The sequence below is a fragment of the Peromyscus californicus genome, unplaced genomic scaffold (assembly GCF_007827085.1).
Source record: "Peromyscus californicus insignis strain IS unplaced genomic scaffold, ASM782708v3 Scaffold_6__1_contigs__length_162567912, whole genome shotgun sequence".
NCBI lineage: Eukaryota > Metazoa > Chordata > Mammalia > Rodentia > Cricetidae > Peromyscus > Peromyscus californicus.
In genome coordinates this window covers 67,663,330-67,687,104 of record NW_026294584.1, presented here as the reverse complement: position 1 = coordinate 67,687,104, position 23,775 = coordinate 67,663,330, and the positions used below count along the sequence as shown (strand labels likewise).

General features: G+C 37.5%; 1 protein-coding gene across 3 annotated transcripts in view; it reads right to left on the bottom strand.

Annotated features, from left to right (window-relative positions):
• Pals2 (protein associated with LIN7 2, MAGUK p55 family member) overlaps positions 1 to 23,775 on the bottom strand; it is a 100,056-nt gene that overhangs the window by 1,762 nt on the left and 74,519 nt on the right. For all 3 annotated transcript variants that reach the window (XM_052721843.1, XM_052721845.1, XM_052721844.1), the window contains exons 4-10: positions 22,543 to 22,695; positions 21,651 to 21,878; positions 8,658 to 8,789; positions 6,761 to 6,860; positions 6,385 to 6,453; positions 3,762 to 3,923; positions 82 to 284 (exon numbers count right to left, since the gene is read on the bottom strand). In XM_052721843.1, the coding sequence (XP_052577803.1) occupies positions 82 to 284; positions 3,762 to 3,923; positions 6,385 to 6,453; positions 6,761 to 6,860; positions 8,658 to 8,789; positions 21,651 to 21,878; positions 22,543 to 22,695 (1,047 nt within the window). The remainder of the gene's footprint in view (positions 1 to 81; positions 285 to 3,761; positions 3,924 to 6,384; positions 6,454 to 6,760; positions 6,861 to 8,657; positions 8,790 to 21,650; positions 21,879 to 22,542; positions 22,696 to 23,775) is intronic.

Sequence of the window (23,775 nt, the reverse complement as noted above, 5' to 3'; positions counted from 1 at the left end):
CACTCCCCATACCCTATATACAGTCAAAAACTCCCCAGGAAAATAAAAATTAAAAACAGCTTTGGAATTCATGCAACTCACTTGTGGGTTGACATCCAAAATGCAAGTCCGTCCAGTTTGTACAACTTCGAGAATAGAATCAATCTTAGTTCCATAGAGGTTTCCTTCATATTCCCCATGTTCCAAATACTTTCCAGCTTTAATATCTGCTTCCATCTCTGACCGGGACACAAATTTATATGCCTGTCCATCCTTTTCATCTTCTCTTGGCTTCCGTGAAGTAACTAGAATAAAACAGTGTCGAGAACTTGCACAAGGCCACTGTAGATTGCGAAACACAGACTAAAACACACGGACAACTTTGCATGTTTCATTTAGTACATGGACTTAGCTAAATTCATCTACCTCCTGGTTTTGGAAATAAAGTTTCAGACCACAGCCACGCACATTTGTTTATTCATTGTCCACATTTTCTTTTCCATTAAAATAGTAGCTATGCTACAGACTGTATGGCCTTTGGACAGGAATGCTTGCTGATCTCTAATTTAGAAGAATGTTTAAAGGGATGGTTCTCAATATAAACTTTGTATCCAAAGTGTAATTTTTAATTCAACTTGAAATTTAAAACATACTTATTTAGAAGTCCTAGGCCTGGCGCCAGTGAATAAATACCTTTTTCTTATGAATGATGCTCTATTTCTTGAAGATTCTATTATAGCCTCCCTTTCCAGTTAAACATTCTTAATTGACTGCCCAAAGGTGAGCAAAGTTCTCCGAAAATTCAGAAACAAACAAAAAAACATGTCTGTACTGACTATGGACAGATTTTTGTCCCTTGTCATTGTTCCTTAAACAATACAGCTTAACAGCTATTTATAAATCACTTAACATTATATATATATAGGTATCATAAATAATTCAAATGACTTAAGCATCTGCAGAAAGTTTTGCATGGGGCATATACAAAATTCTATGGAACTTGAAATATTTCTGGATTTTGGTATTTTGGGGAGCGAAGTGGGGGGTGAGTGTGGTTATCCTGGAACCGGTACAGAGAAGATTGCAGAAGCTATGGTATAAGATCTTGGCGGCAAGGTTCCAAGAGAATAATTAGAAATTCTAATACTCTTAGCCAAGAAAATTTGTAGTAAGGAAATCTCCAATGGACTCTAAAAAAAAGACATTGAAGACACAGTACTTGGAAAGTCAAGACAAATAACTCCAGCAAGCAAGATCTTTTGCAACAATACTCTTTCTCTTTTCTTTTAGCACTCACTTCTTACAACATAGCTCACGAGAAAATGAAGTAGCAGAGGAGAACATAAACCAGGTAATAAAAAAAGTCATAGCCCGCCCTTCCCAATACAGCTACTATCTACAGTCAAGAAGATCCATGAGGAACGCAGGAACAGTGCACTGGAATCCTGGCTTCAGTTTTGACCGGAATTAGTCTTTTTTGTTTTTAATGCCTAAAAATGAGATTTGTTTAACAAGATGCCACAATTATGAAAATGAAAGAACCAGAAAGTTATTGACTCTTCTAGAGGCCTGAAGGTAAAGAAGGGAAAAGGAGCACAGATCATCAGAGGCTACATAAAAGTTCTTTCCTTACTGAGCTCAATCATTCAACAAAGCAGTTTTACTAGCTGACACAACATGAGTCAGGACACTAGGAAGAAAGCTTATCTGTGTACTTAAACAAGGTAAAAGCAGACAGATGTTCCTCCAAACTCAAGGCAAAGCTTTTCTTTTCTATGTTCTATTCCTGACAGAAGCTTAAATCACTGGATGAAAGTTTGTGGAAAAGAGCCGCACTGTTTCAAAGTATTTCTGAACAGGCTGCTTAACTGGAAACTACAGATTTGCCGTGGAAAAATCTACCAGATGTCACAGTAATTGAATCAATGACCAACATTAGCATCAACAATGGGGCACAAAGACAAGATGCAACTCTCCTGATGAGTACCGGAGGTTAGGAGGAAACAATTGGGCAAATTCACACTAAGGGACATTTACAGTATTAGTAATTACATTAAATAGATAAAACTCGAAGACATTGGCAAAATAGATTGGAAAAACTGATCAAACTATATGCTGTTTACAAAAGACATTTTATACTTAAAGACACAAGTATGTTGGAAGTAAAGGATAAAAAAGACATACATGCAAGCAGTACCCAGAGACAGCTACACACATCAGACAAAACCAACACTGAGACAGAAAGTTATTGCTGGAGACAATGAAAAACATTTTACAAAGACAAAGGCATCGATTCATCCAGAAGTAAGATGTTCATAAACACAGAAGCACCTGTCTACAGTAGACTCTCCAAATACATGAAGCAAAATAGAACTGAAGAGAGAAACAGACAAGTCAACGAAAGAGCAGGAAACCTTGAGACTTCCAGTGATGGAGAGAACAAACAGAAGGTCAAAAGGAAATGATGACTTGAACAACGTTACAGACCAGCTAGACAGACTATATCTATGTAGCACTCCAGTCAACAATAGGAAAATGTATTTTCCCAAGTGTACAAGAACAAGGAACATTCTCCAAGACAAGTGTCTGAGGCCATAAAACAATTCCCAGTGAGTTTAAGGGGAGTAAAATCACATATGTTCTCTGGACAGAGTGAATGGAACTACCATCACTAACAGAAAAATCTGGAAAAATAAAAAATGTGTGAAATTAAATACTATACTTCAAAAAAGCTAAAATGAAACTAATATAAGCAAAAACAAATCCTAAGACATTCTAAGCCATAGCACATTAAAATTAGCTTTAGGCAATGTGATTTTGTAGGAGTGAAGAGGCCCCAAGCGTTTTATGGTTGGAATATGAATTGTCCCCACCTGGAGGGGCTGGATTGAAAGCTAGGGAAGCTGTAGGCACTGGGCCATAGGAGAAAGCTGATGACTGGGGCACACCTTGGAAGGCTGTTTCTAGTTCTGGGTAACTCCCTGTCTAAGATGATGTGAGCAGCCTCCTCTTCCCCATGTTTCTGCTACCATGTTGTTCCACCCTACCATGAGTCTAGTACCGAAGGAGCCAAGAAAAATCTCAGAAAATGGAGCTAGAAAAATCCTTCTTCCATGAAGTCATTCCTGTCAGGCCATTTGCTCACGTTTCTTGTCAAATGTCCAGCAAGCATTATAACATCAGTGATTATCTGAACTCTCCACCTACTACTCCATTTCTGACATCACTAAATTTTCTATGTAAACATACAAAAGATAGGAGGAAATGAAGATTACAAAGTCAGTCTGCTCCTAAATGGTTCTACTTCTCCCCAGCATTATTAAACAGTCTCAGGAAGTTTAATGAATATTGTCTCCTGTAGAGGACTTGCTTTCAGAGGATCAGGCTTATGATTCTGAAGGGCTAAGGGCTACAATTTAAACCAGACTACCTAGTAGGCTTTCTCCTTTTAAATATACTATACTGGATGAAAAAAAATACAAATAGATGGATAACAGTTACACAAGACAATCCAAATACATGTAACTTGCCACAACTCTTAAATGCATGCATTTGCATTTAGCTTCTGGAAAGGAGAGTTTACAGATTGACTACTGCTGAGCAGCAGCCGGCACATGACCTAAGACAGCAATAGGGCCATCTGGATTCTCAGTAGTACTGTCTACTATCCCATGCTCACTGGCATAACCACTTATTATCTGAAATTAATGTTAGTTAAAAATAATTCCTTTCTCCATATACCCACTCACTTTCTGGCCAACAAATGGAAACACAAGACTTACATGGTACCGTTGTTCCAAATCTAGCAGGATTCAGCACTATGAACCTATTTTTCAGGCTTCTTCTGCCCACACCTTGAGCTCCTATCAACACTAATGTTTTTCGCTGGAAGGGTGGCATTTTTGCTACTTCCTCATAGATCTGAATTTCGTGGCGATCAAACTCTAAATGTGAAAGTAATGGGACAACATTATATTCAGTTATACTCTATATACACAGAAACATCCCCTGGTATTCGGTATGCAATGGTCTTCTTGTCTTGAGAGCTAACTCTCACTTGATTGTGCACATCTGACACAGGCTTGCTTTTACACACTTAGCAGGATATAGAAAATTATTTTATATCTTGACTTAAATGGATGTCCTCACTCATTTGCCCTCAGACATTCATTTACTGTGCTAGAAAATCCTTGAGTTTTATGTGTATTTATCAATATTTTGTACTTTATAAAAGGCTTCTCATCAGCAATTTTCCAATAGAAACGATTACTTTAATGCCAGTCAAATCACAGTTTATGCAATTTACATTAAAAAGAGTGTGTGAGGTAGAGAGGATAGAGGAGAACACTTGCTTGGCTGCTTCACTTGTACAGGCTGAGGATGCTTTCTCTAGTCACAGCACACTCACATCTAAATTATCAAGATTCTAAAATCCATACATAAAATGCTGGATAAAAGAACATTTTCAGTAGGCTACTGCTTCAAATTATAAACCAAGTCAATGAAAAAGCTACCAATTTTGCTAAAAAAATTTAGTGATATATAGTTAATGAATAATCAAACCAAAGTGATTCTGAAATATCAGGCCACCCATCATCACAGCTTGACTCTATCTGCAGTAATAACACTTCATCTTTACATTATTATCTTAATAATTCCTTCTTCGTACAATTTAATAGTAAATTAAACCAATACTGGAGTAAAAACACCATTTCTCCCTCCTGTCTGATTTTCTTTATACTGTGTTCTTTGTTACTAGTGTAGGGGTAGCTTTGAAGTCAAGACAAATAAATAGAATAGCTTCCATATTTAGCTTCCTTTCGAATGTCTTTATACACTGGATCCCATCAGGCTGTTTTCATGCAGACACACAATGCACTTTGAGCATAGTCCCCTGCCTCTGCTACCCTTCCTTTTCTCATCCTTCCCCTTACTCTTACTTCCCTAGACCATTTCCCTTCTCCTTTAGTGTCAACTGTATGTATGATCTGTATAGATCTAATGAATCTAGGATCCACAAGCAGGAGAAAGAACGACGTTTGTGTTTCCAAGACTGACTTGATCTGTTGACTGTGATTATCTTCAGCTGTTATCATCTTCCTTCATTCTGCAGTGTGGATGTACCACTGTTGCTTCTCCTGCTGATGGTCCACTTAGCCTAGTTTCCTAACTTAGTTCTTCCAAACCGTGGTGCAGTAACAAGGATGTAGACTATTTCTGTGGTGTTAACCCAAGTCCCTCAGGTAAAATCCAGGAGTGGAGAGAGCTGTGCAATGTGGGTAATTCTACTCTATTCTATTCCACGCTGACTTGCACAATGGCTGGACTAGTGTGAGTCTCACTGGTAGTGCGGAAGCACTCCTTTTGTCCACATCCCTGCCGGAATATGAGTTTTCTCAATGAACGCCATTCTGTATGGGGTGATACAGAATTTCAATGTAGCTCTAACTTGTATTTCTCTCGGCAAGTGAGGCTGAAGTTTTTTGGTTTAAATCTGTAATACACCCAATTGGTCTAAGGTTTTTCTTTTTATTTCATTTTCCTTTCTAGTTCTGGGATTGAACCCAGCACTTTGTACATGTTAGGGAATGGCTACACCCCTAACCCCTTGATTTGAGGATTTAAAAAAAAAAAACTTTTTTTCAGCTTTTAAGGCATAAATGACAAATAGGAATTGTATATTCTTAAGGTATACATCTTGATGATTTGGTATGTTGAACTGTAAAATGTTCTTATCATGAAGCTAATAAACATATCTACTATTTCTCATGTTTTCTTTAAAAATTATTCCGTCCTTTCAGAAGAAAGATTTAGGGAAAGGCAGAGGATTCAGAGTTTGAGGCCAGCCTGAGCTACCAAATGAAAGTATAGGATAATTGTTTGAGGCTAGCCTACTCTAACTAATGAATTCTAGGCCAGCCTAAACATATAGAAAGACCTCCTCTCAAAAAATTCAAAACCTAAAAGGTTTGAGAAAGACTATTAGAAGACTCCCACTAGATGAGTTATTTGGCTCAGTGCTGTGTTTGCAAAAATGCACTTGACAATGTTACAGCAGCATACAGTTTTCCTTAATCCTAACTCTAATACCTTCATAAAGTCACTCTGCCCCTTAGAAATGCCACACATTACTATATCAAAATGCCCCCAATAAGTACTGACAGTAACATTCCCCCTGCATCAGTACAAGGATAAGTCCTAGTGACTTCATCCTGCTGTAAATTACATTCAAGTTGGACTTAATTAATATTTTTATATTACAGTTTATCATGTGTTCACACCAGATTCAGTAACTGGCACTAATATAAATTGCATTCATTTCAAATTACATATTCAGAGATTTAAAACATGTTAACTAATGATAAAGCTATTTATTTTGCTCTTTCAAAGGGATTTTAAACACACCTGCATTCCTGGTTGTGAGGTACATCATCTTCTTCTTTTTCTTGTTGCTTATAGTTCCACAAAAGGGTCCTGAATGATGACAAGACCAGTATAATTTAGAAGATACATTAAGATATGATCTTAAATTGCCCAGTCATGTTTTATGAGGAGGTAAAAGAATTACCTCCTGAGGGAAGGGGTGAACTGTCACTGAATTTTGATACGCTACCAGTAGGTGGCAGAAAAGGATCAACAATTACTTTAGAGAGGAAAAAGCAGATACACAGGAAAGATTCATTCTCCATGTAGTTCAAATCAACTGATTTGTGTATTCAGAAAAAAGAGGCAAAGAAAGGTGCGCCCAGCCCCTGCCTGTTACTTGTTCTCAGCTCTTCACCTGAATTGTCCCAGTCTCTGCGAACAAATGCCTTTCTCTTCTCTTCCAGGAACTGGCTTGGGATCAGACCAGCACTTCCTCCCTCTTTCACATGGCTAGCCTAGAATCAAATTAATATCTCAGTGACCAAAATTTTAGACAATATTTTAGTAAGTAAGACAAGTGCTGGTCAGTTCAAGTTAGTTTGCTATGGAAAACAACCTTTCAATCCATGGAACTATGTTAAAGCATTTAAACACCGCCACACCTAGGAACCAACTAGTATCTAAGATTCATATGTATGTCAATCGGTAGTGATGTTTTGAAATTCTCATTAACAATAATGTACAGACTCCTCAAATACTACAATGTTTTATTTAGAGTGTGTGTGTGTTTGTGTGTGTGAGAGAGAGAGAGAAAGAGAGAGAGAGAGAGAGAGAGAGAGAGAGAGAGAGAGAGAGAGAAAGAAAGAGAGAGGAAGAGAGGGAGAGAGGGAGAAAGGGAGAGAGGGAGAGAGAGACAGAGACAAAGAAAGGAAAGAAGAATGCTATTTTATACAAAGAAGTGTTAAGGGAACATCTCATCCAGTATTCTTTATAAGCCATTTACTACTGACCTCAATCCTAGAATCTTATTTCCCACGGCTAAATCAATAGAAAGGATACTGGGAATACAGGGCATAAATTTTAATTCATCCTAATAAGAATATGCATATCCTAAAGTAATAAATTTAAAATAGGTAAAACTTCATCTAGTACAAAAATAAAAAACTTAAAATCAAAGTATCTAAAATAAAATAAAAACATTTTATGTATGTGTTTGTGTCTATGTGCATGTTGACATGAGTATAGGCACGCAGAGGCCAGAAGAGGAGTTGGCGTTCCAGGAGGTTGTGAGCAGCCCAACATGGGTTCTGGGAACTGAGGTCCTCCACAAGGGCAGCAAGGACTCTTATTAAGGTAAGCCATCTCTCTAGTCCCCAAACAAGTGAGATTTTTTTTAAATGGCAAAGACTCACATCACAATGTTAGTGTTTTTCTTCTTATAATTGGGATAGAAAATCTATTTATCAGTTTTTAGTAATCCTTAAAACTGGAATCAAAGTAAGTCTATCAAAATGAAGAAAGAGACTCAAATGACGGTGAGAGGATTGGAAAACTAAGAGATGGCATTCACATAAAATAAAATAGGGAAACCTGGGGGCGGGGTGTGTGTGTCCACGAAACAATCGGCCATAGGAAGTACAGAGTTAAAGCTTCTAAGCATGTCAGTGAAGCCCTCTTGAAATCATGCACTGTTTACTGAACTCATTCCTCAGTTATCGCGCCATGGTGCACTTATTGCTAAAAGCGTCTTCATTTACACGTACGGCACACTGCCCCGAGGCTGTTCTTAACCTGCAGGAATCATTTAGTCACCACTGTTAACCCCGTTACCAGCAACTGTTACTGTTATTCTTGGTACTGGTCCTGGAGTCTCTCTTCTTTCCCCTGCTCTCCAGAGAGGCCATAGTCAGCTCTGAGAGTGGAAAAGATTCTAGGTTTCTATTTGCTGTTTTCTTACTTTGAATACTGGGTGTCAACTGATACAAATCACTGCAAAAACAAACTAAGAAACTGACAAACAATGACTCCAAGTGGGTTCTTCTTGTCCTACAACATATTTGAAGGCGGTTGCCCTGGTCTAACCTTAGACCAGGTGACAGTGCTGCAGGCAAGGGATGTCTGCTTTCATTAACAGCTACTCACAAATTCGCTCTCAATTAGGTCTTCTGTCCAAAAGCTAACAGACATAGAGCAGGAGCTGTTCATGCAGGAAAAATCATGAGAACAAATGCTTCCCAAACTTTAGATACTGGCCGGATCAAAGATTAAAAACAAAATAAGCAGTTGAGGGATTTTTTGAGAATCAAACTAACCTGCCACCAATTTGGGTCTTCTCTGTTTACAATCTGAAGAATTTCTCCTTTGGAAAACTTCAATCCCGCTTCTTTGCAGGGTATCAGGTTATCATTGAATGGATTATAATCAAAATGACACTTGACAAATACCTAAAACACAGCACAGTGAAAAAGCTTGTATGTATAACATAAGCACTGGATAGCGAAACCAAACCACCGTGATTTAATTGTAACAGTCACTAAGTATTTCAGATAAAAAACTTATTCTCCTAAATAAAAAACAATTTATTAGAATATTAATATGATTTGGTATTATAGAAAATTAAACATGTATGCTACAACAAAATTTTATGTGTTTTAATAACTCCTATTTCTTTTTTGTGATGTTGGGGATTGAACTCTGGGCTTCGCATGTGAGTAGGTGAGTGAGTGCTCTACCACCCTGACAACCTATTCTTACATCAACAAGTGGGACAACCACTCCATTCCATCCTCTCTCCCATCTTTTCACTTGATTTCCCAACAAACTCTGTATAAGTTTTAATTTAAGTAAATGTCATTTTGTAGTTAAAACCCTGAAATAATGGGTGCAGTTAGTTTAAGGCACGTATTTCTGACCTATCAGGACTGAGATTGTACAGACACCTTGAAGTCTAAATTAAACAACAAAGGTCATCTTGAAGTGAGACCTGAAATACATTCGGTAACCTTAAAAAAATGAAAAACACAACTTTACTTCTAGTAGTATTTTAATCAGTTACACTGGCCAAAACTAACAAGGAAAATACTTTCTTGAAATCATCTTACCATGATTTATATGTTTAAATTTAAATTAGGATTAAATTACTTATGAGACAAATACTAGAAATGTCTTAACTATTTTCCAATTTAAATTCAAACATACACATTTCTCTTAAATTTGTTTTACTAATAAAAGTATACCATTTACTTAAGATCTCCACTGCTTCCAACATACTGCTTATTTAATTTGAATTCTAATTAATCATTTTTAATATTTGATGGAAAGTTTAGATCAACGGTTTTCTTAAAATAGACATGCTTCATACATATTTATAGAAATTCAAATTTTATCTTCTACAGAAAAGCCTTAGCATTAATCAGCAGAAAAACTCTAACAGAAATGCATACAATTAGTCAAACTAACAATGTTACTTTTCTATGTGTATCATACTTCTACAACTAGAAACAAATAAAATATTCAAATAGTACAAGTACATACACTGTATTATTAGTATGCTTAAAAACCACCCAGTGTGAAAGATGCATAGGAAGATATTTTTAAACTTTTGGGTACATGTGATCTTGATAGAAAGCTCTAGACCATCTGCAACAACTTTGCAAAGCCTGAAAATCAATGCTTAAACAAACCAGGAAGGCACTTTTTCCTGATATATAATTTTAGAAGTATCTAAGAAGCAAGCATGCAAACAATATTAAGATTGCTAAGCCGTGACAGGTGGCTAATGAGTCTGGCATGCAGCTCAAGGCTCTGGCAATGAACAACTCAGGATGATAAAGTTTAATCAGGGTAAATTTAGTTAACTGCTAAGACAGAACAACAGGAATACCAGAGAATGTTCTCACATGATATCATACCTGACGGACGTGGGCTGGATGCCTCTCCATACTGGTGTAACTCTAAAAATATATTTTTTCAATTGCATAAATAAAGCCAGACTTTTAACTTATAACTTAACAAAATATAAGTAAGCTCCTGGCTCATTTTATCACTTCACTCATTTGGTAAAGCCACTTGCTCCCTAATTAACTGTCCACGGGTATAGTACCTCCAGAGAAGTAGAAATGACATCAGCAAACAGTAGCAGGCACTGGTAGGAGGCAGAGAAGGGACCATGTGAGAAGCCATAAAAATAGCAGTATATTTCTTACTTCCGGAGAAAGGCCCACTGAATGAAAACCTCATGTCACCTAAGCGAGGGTGTTTATCATTCTTGGTTGTGGAACAATACTCTGCAAAGTTACAAGCATTTTCCAAATTTAAAACATTTATTTCCCCTATTCAGAGATGCCAATATCCAACTCAAATGTAAAAGGACTACCAAAAGGCACAATTCTTTGGCTTATTAAACTGTTTTTGGAACATTACCCTCAAGCTCCAAAACTCAGATTAATGTGGTTTTACTTCTGAAAAATCAATTATCCTAGCCTTTATCTAGGAGTTTTATAAAATCTTTAAAATCATTAAAGAGCTGACTTATTGTATTTTATGAACTGCACTAACAGTTTATGAATGCTAACTGATCATTCTTAAGTTATTAAACAACACTTAAGAAAATATTTCAGTTCTGTACTCTCACCATCAAAGGAAAAATTGAATAACCAACAATTTAAAATCGACAGTAGAGAAAGGGAAGTACAAATAGCTTTGAAGCACAGATGCTCAAACTATTCAGAATAGAAATGAAAATTAAAACTATTAGGATAACAGTTTCTTCTTATTAACTAGTAGAAATTCAAATATTTGACATTCTTCAGATAAGACTATGGACCAATAGGGATTTTCCTAATGGGCTTATGGAAGAATGCGTCAACCTCTTGGAAGAACAATTTGGCAATAATTACCAAGATTACAAACACATAAACCCTCTGACCTAGTAATCTACTTCTGGGAATGGATTCAGCCGTTATATTACTCAGAAACATGTGAAGTGACTTACATACAATACTAGTAACTACTGAACTATTCATTATAGCAAAAGATTAGAAGCACTCTGTGACAATGATGAGTTGCCTAAAAAAGACCTACAGAATGATAATATACCAGTCCACATGCCAATGATGAGGGGAATTTCAAGGTTCCACCTCTATACAAAAAGCTACAATCAATGGCTGCTAAGAGGGAGACATCCAGTCATCTCCAATGACAAGAGCCCCTGATGTGCTATGGAATCCCAAATGGTTAGTTCTAAACACATGTACATAAAAGCTACACCAAACGGGCTCAGTAAGTTGTATGTGGTGCTTAACAATAATGATTACAGAAGAGAAGGTCATGTATTTAAGAGGGTGTAGAGAAGGATACAGGAGATCATTGTGGAACAAAGAAGGGTAAACATAATGTAAAATACAGTTTTCATATATTAAATTCTCAAACCCCTATAAGTTTAAATTTAACAACAGCAAAGCAAACATGAGCAGGTATGAAAAGAACTAGGAACAAATAACCTGGAACAGAAAGAAGAGTCAATTAAGAATAGTCCAGAAAACCCAGAAGTAGTGGTGTGCACTAGAATCCCAGCACTTGGGAAGTAGCAAAAGGATCAGTTCAAAGTCATCCTTAAGTACCAAGAGGATGGGAGGCCAGCTTGGACTACATGACAATGTGTCTCAAAAATGAAACCAACTGACTAACCATGTCAACCTCCCTCGATCTCGCAAAAACAAACAAACAAACAAACCCAAAACAAAACAAAAACAGAAATGGCAAATATGAAACAATTAGTAAACAGTACTTTGTACAACCAATTGTGGTAATTTGTGCCTATAATCCTAATACTTTGGATGTTACGGTAAAAGGATTACCCACAACTTCAAGGCCAGTCTGGGCTACAGAGTGAGAACCTGTCTCAACAAGACCAGTAAAATTAACACCTAAATTTTACATATTATATTCTTATTTTCAAGAAATTATTGGAGGAATTCAAATTGTTCAGTAGACCACAGTGCATATAAACAGGACTTGATCCCAGAGCTGAGCATGATGGTCTATGACTATAATCCCAGCACTCATGGGGCTAAGAAAAAATAATTACAAGTTTGAAAACTGGATGAAAGTCTCTGCAAACTACAATTGTGATGAAACATTTGTCTGTAGGTATCTTAGAGTTAATATTACTATGATGAAATATAACCAAGCAACTTGGGGAAGAAAGGGTTTATTAAATGGCTGAAATATCCTGAATCACAGTCCACTGAGGGAAGTCAAGGCAGGAACTCAGACCAGGTGGGAACCTGGAGGCAGGAGCTGATGCAGAAGTCACAAAAGGGTGCTGCTTACTGGCTTGTTCCACCCATTTCTTATAGAACCCAGGAGTACTGGCTCATGGGTAACCCCACCTACAATGGGTTGCCTCCTACCCCAAATCAAGCATTAAGAAAATGCCCTACAGGCTTGCCTGCCTAAAGCCTGATCTCTGGAGGCATTTTTCTCAATTGGGGTTCCCTCTTCTTAGATGACTTTAGCTGTGTCAAGGTGACATAAAACTAGCCAGCACACCAGATACTAAAGAATGCCAAAACCAAACAAGAGAACAACATAAAACAGACAAAGACATGAAGACTTCACTGAAGTGGACAAAAGCATGGAAAAGAAGCACATAAAAAATTCAATCTTACTCATCAGCAATGATACGCAAACTAAAATTGCAATTAGCTACTACTATATGCTTATTATACGGACTAAACTAAAGAATGATCACACCAAATACAGCAAAGACAATGAGTAGAAGAAACTCATGCAATGCCACTGGGACTGTAAACTGTTACAATCATTCCTCAGGTTCTTTCCCCAGAATTTCAACATAGGCCTACCGTATGACCAACTCTCTCAACCCTAGGTATTTATAGGCCCTAGCTGTTTTGTAATAGCCCCAAACTGGTAGTAACAAAACGTCCATCAATTTATACATAAACAAACTGGTATGTCCATGCAATGAAATACCAGATCAATAAACAGGTATGAACTATCAATACAAGTAAGCAAAAAGGATAAATCATGCAAATTTATGCTGAAAGAACCCAGGTAAAAACTGAAATTCATTTCTAGATTCCTAGAGTCTACAGGACCTTCAAGTTAGACACACAATTCAAAACTCTGACTCTAGGATTCCTATGAATGAGAACACGAACCTTCTGTCATTCTTGGGTCTGAGTTAACTCACTTAGTATACAGTCTGGGAGCTCATATGCTAAATGAGCATAGGTAATAGTATCAAACTGCCTAAGAAAGTCAGATCTCTACCACCACAGATTAGTGCAGCTCTCAGACTGAGTCCGGTCAGTTTCTTAGTGCGGTGCACCGTGGTGAAAGGAGAAGCTCACAACTAGTCAAAGAGCAAAGATTAAGTGTCTATGGAGTGCTCAGCAACAATGGGACATCTTTATTATACCCCTTCCCTGCAAGGCTCTGGGACCAAGTATGAGGGAGGTAGAAAGACTTTAAGGGCCAGAGGTCAGAGAGGACCAGAGTGAAACAGCTCTTCTGGACATGAGCAGACTGCTGCAGTCAGGAACTCCCTCCCAGCAGCTGTGCCTGTCTGTGCAAGACCTGTACAAGATCAAGCCAGTCACCATTCCAGCACAGAGGGGGAGGGCCTCATGAGCCTCTGTCTGAGTCTGTGGAGCCTTTGACAGCTGAAGCAAGGGAGGCAGAGTCCAGGCCCCACACCATGAATAAATGGAGGACACAAAGTCAGGTGAGAGTGAGAGGTGGCTCTGGGAGGGGTTAGGGGGAGCAGTACCGGAGTGAATATAATCAAAATACACTATATGCGCATATAGAATCCTCAATGAATAAAGAAATACATTAAAAAGCGAAAATCCAAAGAAGTATGAGATGCTTTACTCATATGAAAATATGGGACAGCAAAGTAAATCACACTGACAGAATGCAGACCAGCTGTCAACTGGAGTGAGGGAGGGAGGGAGGAGGAGGGAAGGGTACAAAGCGTCTCAGGGAACTCAGGTGACAGGTGAGTTTACTATTACAACTGTGTCAATGGTGGCACAGGTGCAGAGGAATGCTCCAGGTTATGAAACTGTATATTCTTTAAATTACACTTGAGTTATGTAAGCTCATCTACTTAGTTAGTAAATTTCATAATAAAGAAGCATGGTCTTGCCACCCCAAACATAAGCTAGAAACCTGCTCCTCCTGCTCTCATTTCAGTTCAACCCATTCTCCTGGCTTCCCCAACCAAGACAATCTTTACTTTAGATCTTGCATTCAACTCCCTGTTTTTCCTTCTGGACATAGCTTTAATTCCATCTATGTAAATTAAAGAAATATGTAGTCATTTTAAAATAAAAATACCATAATATATGCACATAATGTTTTAGCATTTATATGTTCATTAATGAATTTCCGACTATACATATGTAAGAATTATTCTAGGAAGTGACCAAGTTTTAGAACACATGAACATTCAACTTTAAGAGACATTACTAAACATCCTTCCCATCAACGTGCTATGCCAACTGTATTCTACCAGTAATGAAGGCGACATATTGTAGATTCATGTACAAATTTTTCTAACTGAACTGTATAAGAGAGCATCTCACACTGTGATTTTCAGTGACCAAGGGTCTGTTTTTACTTAATTTGACTTTGTATGTGATGTGAAACAATGACACAATTTTAGATTTATCTTTATGAATAATCAATTTTCCTCTATTTTGTTATGCCAACGTAATATATATGCTCAAGCCTCTTTCTGAGTTCTCTCTGACCATGCTATCCATTCCTATGCCAACACCATAATATGTAAACCTTGTACATTAATAGTTGTGATGGTTAATTCCAATCTTCAAGTCAATAAAATCTAAAATTACCTGGGAGATATGTCCCTAGTTATGCCAGTGGGGGATTATCTTGATTAGCTTAATCTAGAAAGAACCACCTACAGTGGGTGGCACCATTTTCTGGGCTGGAATCCTGGGTTGTAGAAGTAGAAAGAAGCTGGGGGCTAAGCTGTTACTGCTCCCTGGTTCCTGACTGTGGATTCAGTGTGACCAGCTGCTTCCCGCTTCGTCTCCTTTCCCACCTCTGCACCATCATGGACTTTACCCTTGAACTGGGAGCCAGAGTAAATCCTCTCTCCCTTAAAGCTGCTTAGTCAGGGTATGTGATGGCAGCAGCAGGGGAAGAACTAAAATGCCCCTGTCCCTGCTCTTCTGCCTCAAGAGTGCTCTGGCTGGGAATCAAGACCATGAAAACCTTGCTGGACCTTTGATTCGATCTGTAAGTCAATGTGAAGAAAATGGACATTTCCATAACACTCTATTTATTTAGAACATCTTCATATTATCTTGTATGGAATACTTGAACTATTTAGTTAGATTTATTTCCAGGCCTAAGGTTACTCTACTGTAAATCATATCTTAGTTATGTTTTTAGTTGCTTGATATGACAAAACTAACAATTAAAAAAAACCTACTGTACACTAATCTGATTTTTTTTTTTTGAGACAGGGTTTCTCTGTGTAGTTTTGGTGCCTGTCCTGATCTCGCTCTGTAGACCAGGCTGGCCTTGAACTCACAGAGATCCTCCTGCCCCTGCCTCCTGAGTGCTGGGATTAAAGGCGTGCACCACCACCGCCTGGCTTAATCTGATTTTTAACTACTTTGCCAAACTCTATCATTTCTAGATTTGTAGTTTCATGGGGGTGGGGGTTCCAAGCATAAAATTATAATAATTGTAAAGTTACAGTTTTATTTCTTCCTTTGCAGTCCCTTTGTCTCTGTATTTTTGTCACACCATGCTTACTAAATCCTCAGGGAAACAGTGACAAGGAGTAAAGGTAGTGACAGCTTTCTCTTCTTTTTTTCTTAAACGTCACTGAGGCAAAAGTTTTGTTTATCTTTATTTTAGACTTTACTTTCTGGCTTCTCTGAATTAATCAACAGCAAACAAATAATTGAATATAAGCAACAATTAACTGAAAGTTTCAGTGTCCAAGAATCTTGAAATTTAAAATATTAAGGATTTATGTTTCATTCTATTCCAATAAAAGTTTTTTTTTTTAAAGCAGTCAAATCATTGCTATTTTATTCTTGATACTGAGTCAGTCCAGTCTGCTTCATTGTTTGAAGCTTCATCAAAATTCTGAACAAGATCACCCTCCTCCTCCAGCAGCAAGCTGTGCTTTTCTATCATCATCTGCAAGGGTCCTGCAGTTTGTCAGTGCCAAGCTGGGTTAAGATCCTAGGTGGCATTTCTGTCAGCTGAGAATGGTGAAGGGTGTGTGTTGCCAGAGATGTCTGAATGTGGGTGGGTTGCTCTTCCTTGGTTTGCAAACAAATGAAACTATAGCATCAGATACTGCTTATTCCCAATGTCTGTAGGAAACTAGAGCTTTAGTATTTGCTCTAGCAGAATCATTGGAGGACACTTCTTTCACTAATGCACAATTGTGTATGATACAATGAGTTCCTTTGATTTATGATGGGCTCTTTCACTTTGGTGGAAATGAGACCTGACGGGGGACTAGAGTTGGTTATCTTGAGATGTCAGGCAGACTAGCTAAGTAAGAGTCCTGCTTCTGATGTTCAAAGCCGTCAGGTCCAAAAGAAACACAGGACAAATGGCTATCACGGGTGCCTTTCAGCATACCAAAGCTCACTCAGCACCCCTGGCTCCTCTCAGCTCTTCTCACCTTGCCCCTATCTTACACTTCTCCAGCTCTTGGTCTTTCTTCCCCAAGCTTCTCATTCCTATAACCCTCCACATCAGCCATGTACCTTCTTGGTCTCCTCTCTTTTGTTTACTGCTCTTTTCCTTCTCACTCTCCTCCTCATCTCCTATCATGGCCCAGTCCATTCTGCTGGCCATGTTCTATCTACTACTTTCTCTTCCTGCTCTGTACACTCCCAAATGCCTCTGGCTGTACTCTCCCTCATATCTACAATAAAAACCTTCCTTTTAACCATACCTTGGAGCGGTCATGTCCTCATTTTATACAGAAGTCAAATGTCCAACTGTTAGGACCTTCCTCTTCCTACTTTATTAGTACTTACAAAAGAGATATGAATCTGAGTTAAATTTAATCACATCTCTATTGAGGTTATTCTTCTTAGTTAGTTAATATGTAGATTTTCTGATAAGAACCTATACTAGCATACTTTCAATAAATTCAACTTGGACAAACTTCATCTATTTTTTTTTTTTTTTTACAGAAAATTAACTTCAATTTGCTATTACTTTGTTGAATGAAATAAAGCTGTAATTTATTTGCCTATAATACTCTTGGTGACCAGGTCATGCTGGTCATAAAGGTTATGTAAAAGAGGATTGCTATCAATTTGTCCTTGTTATGATTTATTTAGAAAATCTCCTAAAAATCTCACATGTTGAATTCTTGGATCCCAATGGCGGATCCAATCACTGAGAGGTGGGTGGACTATAAGGTACTAACTTCATCAATGGTTCAAATCCACTGAGAAATTCACACTGAATGGGCAATTAGGAAGTGAAGCCTGTGTGGAGGAAATAGGTCAATGGGAAGAATGTCTTTGAAGGACATCCTTTGCCCTTGCCCCTTCCTATTTCTGTTTTAAGCCCTACCATGGTAAGCAATGTTGCTTTGCCATGCCTTGCCACGATCACGTTCTGCCTCAACAGCCTAGAAATGTAGCCAAGTTTCTCTGGACTGAACTTTCTAAAATCATGAGCCAAAACATATAGCTCTCCATGCCATTTATCATAGAGGCAAAAGTTAACACAGGCTTTATAAGCAGAATTATTTATACCTTCCAGAAACCTAAGTCATATATAAGTTGAAGAACTTCCAAACTAGCTACAACTTCGAGCTTACCCTGGTTCTTACACTGTAAAAATATACATCACATGCCTCATAGAAGAGTTTGCACTACAAGCCAGCACCTCAAGTATTTTGGACAAAGAGGATCTACTGCCATGCTTTGAGAAAAAAATACCACCCTGGCCTGAGAGCTTGTTTTCCCTCTGCTATCACAACAATCGACAGAAGAACCGCAATAAGCTTCAAAGCCCAGGATTCCCCACTTCTCCATGGAAGACACATTCCAACACGTGCAATGGATGTCTAAACCTAAGAAGTACTGACATGATAACTTACTGTTAACTATGCACTGAACATGCACTGTGGCCATAACTTACTGCTTTAGGCAAGACAGTCAACCAGCATATTTCTTTTTCTTCACAATTTCATGGACAGAAGATCTGTTGTTACCACAGACCTTAGCAACTTCAGCATAGAAATCTTTTTGTTTTCTTGCTAGATTAAAAGTTGCTACTATTACACTTATAGGAAGTACTCCAAGGCTTTTTGAGTTGGCATATCTCACGTGTTGAATTCTTGGACCTCGATGGCGGATCCAATCACTGAGAGGTGGGTGGACTATAAGGTACTAACTTCATCAATGGGTCAGCCATTATGCCAGCCCTTATGCTTTAAGGTTGAGACACATAGCAGGAGTTACTTGAATTCAAACACTGATACATCAGCATATGTCTTCTGCTAAGAAAGCTACTAGTGGGGGGTACTATATACAATACTCTGAACAAAGGGATGATTCAGGTTCTGGGTGGAACTATGCATGAACAACAAGTTCCTCACACTGCTCAGAATGATGCTCATTTTAAAGTTTGAGTCATTTCAGGAATTTTCCACTTAGTATTTTTAGACTTTTGTTGACCATGGGTAACTGGGACTGCAGAAAGGAACACAGTAGCTGGGGGATGGGTGGAGGTGGGAGCTAGTACAATAGTGAGAGAGTCAGTTGTAAGGGCAAATGCCCTTCCTTATACACAGCATCTCTTAGATACCCAAGGTTTGTCCAGGACAGTCTTGGTTTATACTTACTGTTTCAACATAATGATTTCCTGTTCATTTAAGAAAGAAAGAAAGAGAGAGAGAGAGAGAGAGAGAGAGAGAGAGAGAGAGAGAGAGAGAGAGAGAGAGAAATCCAATTTGAGTACAGGTGGAGGCTCTTTTTCATAGTAGGATATGCCAAGGCTGTTGCATGGGCTCATATGACCGATTCTCCCCACTTCACACTTGAATCCTCTTCCCTAGTTCTAAAGACTAGTTAAACCCCAGAAATCAAAAGATGGGGAAAATTTATGCTTAAAGCTAAATATCCATACACTGAAGTCAGCTATTCAGTTCATCAAATACAAAATTTACACAGGAAACAAAGAGCTGTTTGCCTGTAAAGTCCATTATACACACAGTATGATCATCAACAACTAGACAGGACTGAGAAACACCATGGAAACACACTCTAGGAGTATCTGTGAAGACGTTTCTAGAAAGGTTTAACTGGGTAGAGAAGATCTACAGTACATGTGAATGGCATTATTCCAGGGGCTTGGGTCCTGGACTGAATCAAAAAGGAAAAGGTGACTGAACCCCAGCATTCCCCTCCATCTGCTTCCTGACTGGACACAAGGTGACCACTGCCTTAAGCTCCTGCTGCCGTCATCTTCCCAGCACATGAACTGCTCTGTCAAACTGTGAACCACAACAAACCCTTTCTTCCTTCAGGTGCTTTTGTTAGGTATCCTGTTACAGAATGAGAAAGTAACTAATACACATGGGTGACTTCATTATAAGACTTTTGGTTGGGACCACCCAATAAACTATTATCTTCCCATTATAATTAATATGTAATAAAATAATAAATTATGTTATTATTTACTTATTATTTTATTAAGTCTCCATAAATTATTTTATCATATTTATTTATCATTATTATTTTGTTATTATTATTATTATTATTCCAACACATTCAAGTTCAAATAGGTCACATTTTATCACAAATAGAAATATGCAAATGGAGGAAAATAGTAGCCTGAGAAGAACAGGGATAGTTTAAGTTCTAGTGTCTTCCCCCCCATGATTGTTTTGTAAAGTAAGGTATTATGGTTAGTTTTAACTGACAACTTGACACACCTACAATCAACAGGAAAAAGTCTCAATTAGAAACTATCTATACTGGATTGGACTGTTAGGCATGCTTGTGGGAGACTGTCTTAAGTTAATTGATGTGAAAAGACCCAGTCTACTGTGGGTGGCAACATTCCCTAGGCAGGAGGTCCTGGGCTGTGTAGTAATGGAAAAATAGAGCTGAGCACAAACAAAGATGCAGGCCAGCATGTGTGTATTAATTTATCTCTGCTCTTGACTGTGGATATGATGAGATTAGCTGTTTGAAAGTTCCTACCTCGACGTCTCTACAATGATTGAATTGTACATTGAAATAACTCCTCTTTTCCACTAATTTGCTTTTTATTGGGTATTTTTACTAAGTAAAAGAAATAGAACTAAAACAGACATCTACCTTTATTTCATACAAAGCTCACTATTTTCAGAAGTCTAATTTATATGTAAAAGAAAATGATGATTAAGTAGTATATCCTATTTTTCTAAAGAATAGTTCAAAACCAGAATGCTATCTATCTCTATCTTCTCTTTTGAGGATCTCAGTATGTATCTCAGGTTATGTTTCAAACTTGGGGTCCTTCTGTTTTCAACCTCCCAAGTACTAGGATTATGTCATGACCATTACAAGAGCAGCCATTACAAGAGATCAAAATAATCTCTATCATTAGCACACTCTCCTGTTCATTTATTCATTTCGCCTAAAATATACATGAATTGTGGGAAAAACCAAGTGTCCATATCTTCTTTATTCCAATCTATCTGTCATTTAACATATCACCAGAACACTAACCTGGAGGTAATCTAGACTATGCCATCTCAAAGGCCCTAACACAATGTATGAAAAATAAGAGGTGTCAAAAATGCTTTCATCACCGGGTGGCAGTGGTACACACCTTTAATCCCAGCACCGGGCGTGGGGGTGGGGGGGGAGGTGGTTAGAGGCAGCGGATCTCTGTGAATTTGAGGCCAGCCTGGTCTACAGAGTGAGTTCCAGGTCAGCCAGAATTGCTTCACAGAGAAACTCTCTTGAAAAACAAAACAAAAAAAAAAAATGCTTTTTGTCAGAAATGCTTTCAACAATAGTAATTAAAAGGCTTTATGACTTTTCTGACACCTACCTGTAGACTACCCAAATAACAGGGTTCATAATGTTCATAAATAAATGTTCTATTATTTCCCTTATAATACTAAGATAGTATTATATTAAAAACTAAAATCTTTACCAAGACAAACTCTCTTTAGCAAATTAGTAACAATTAAGCATCTACCTAATAGAATAACGAAAAAATGAAGTGTTCTTAATATCACTCAGGAAATTATTACTAACCTGTTGAGGAGTAATAGTATCTCTATAACTTGGTAAAATTTTTAGAGTGACACTTCCACTAATATTTTTCAGTAACTCTTGTAATTCCTTTGGATTGTTTCCAACTTCGTGGCCATTGACCTCCTTAATGATATCTCCCACATGAAGCAGACCTTGTCGATCTATCATTCCTCCATGAAGGATTCGGGCGATTACCAGATCATTATTTTCAACCCTAAATGTTACGCCCTGTAGGAAATTATATATATAAAAAAAGAATAATTTTATCTCAATAAGAATAAATATGGAAACATTATGAATACAAATGACATAATTCTGAAACCAGGCAGGTGAATTCTTTTCCCATGGTACTTCTTGTCCAGTCTCAATAGAGCAAGGGCAACTCTGACACCAGAAGAACACCAATGCAGTCGGGTTAACCCTTCAAATCTAGCTCTGTTCCATAGACAAAGGAAGCTCAAGGAAACAACAAAGAGTCTCACCTTGTCCTGTTTGCCACATCGTTTTTAGGAATCACAAATAAATAATGTAAAAAGAAGCAGTTAACTTCACTACTTACAGAGTCCCATTATACTTCAAATTTTAATAACAACTTTCTTTCTAGCTTTGGTGTTATCATTAGTAAGCAAACAGAAGTAATTTCTGAAAGGCTGGGAAGAAATGAAACAGTTTTCCTGTTTCCACTGGCGTATTTATAGCTTCTAAGTCAGCTTAAGGTTTCGTTCTGATTACGTTTCATAGCTTATATGATTGACAGATCATCTGCTGTGTGTTCATACAAAGGCCAAAAAGACTGATAAAATAAGCATGAGCAGTTTCAACAGTATATCAAGAGCAGAGACTGGGCCGCACTATATTTAATATCTAAGAAAGCAGTGACTCATCTACTCACCAATGGCTCGCCAGCTCTTTTGTGAATACCAAGAATTCGGATGGCATCTACTGGCAATAACTGATTATTGAGAGAAGAATTATTCATTTCTGGGCTTGAGGGAGGCGAATCATAACACTTTGATGCCACAATATCATGGGCCTCCAGGAGCGACTGTAAGAAGTCAAAACAGCCTGTGCTTATTAGCTACTGATGGAACAAGTTGCTAAAAATAATTTATTAGTTCATTATCACTGTGGAGTACTAAAAGTTTCTAAGGACACATTATTAAATTCCCAGTATGACTTATGTCAAATACATATATAATCGTTTTAAGAAAAGTAAAACTAGATCATTTTATTATCATCAAACAATATCATCTTCAGGTTTTCAGGTTTGAAGAGACTGGTAGAATTTAGTCTCATATTTTTAGAGTGTCATGTTCACTAGAAACCAAACCTGGGTTTCTAAGCCTGGTAGAGGGAGGTGACAAATTTCCTATCAACAGTGTCAGCACCCTCTTCAGTCTTTACTACTAATCTCTATCATCTATTCATAAGGTACAAAAACAGTCAAGTGATAAAGACTTTAAGTTTCAATATGTTGATATTTTAGTAATGTGATATACTTTTTACATGTATAAAAGGTATGCTAAAAGATGTCTAAGAGAAAATAATTATCAGGAACTTCTATCATTAATAGGAAATTGCCAATTAATTAAAACCAATTAAGGTTTTAGTCTATAAAAGATGTTTTGAAGAAAAAAAAAATCAGAAATGGTTCCAGATAAAATACACATTTTGCTTTCTATGCTTATTATATGTATGCTACTATGGATGATTCTCAGGTAGTTGTCTAGGAATGTCTTTTTTGTATATTAAATATTATCTTAAATGAGTTAAGTTTTAATTCAATACTTGCCATAACACTAAACTAAAAATTTCTGACTATGCAGAATATAAGTTCAAACACGATAAATCACAATAGAAGAGGAGACCAAGTATCAACACATTCAAGACAGAAACAATCTGGGTTTTGGCTTAATTGGTAATTCCTGATAATTTCATAAAATCATTTACAAGATACTGGAAAACAATTTAAAAACAGGGTTAGGAAGACAGCTCAGTCAGTAAGGTGCTTGCCTCCCCAACGTAAGTACTGTGTATAGATTCTTAGTACTCATATAAAAAGTTGGATATAGTGGTGTCTGCAATCCCAGCTCTGTGAAACAGACACAAGAGTATCTCTAGGTCT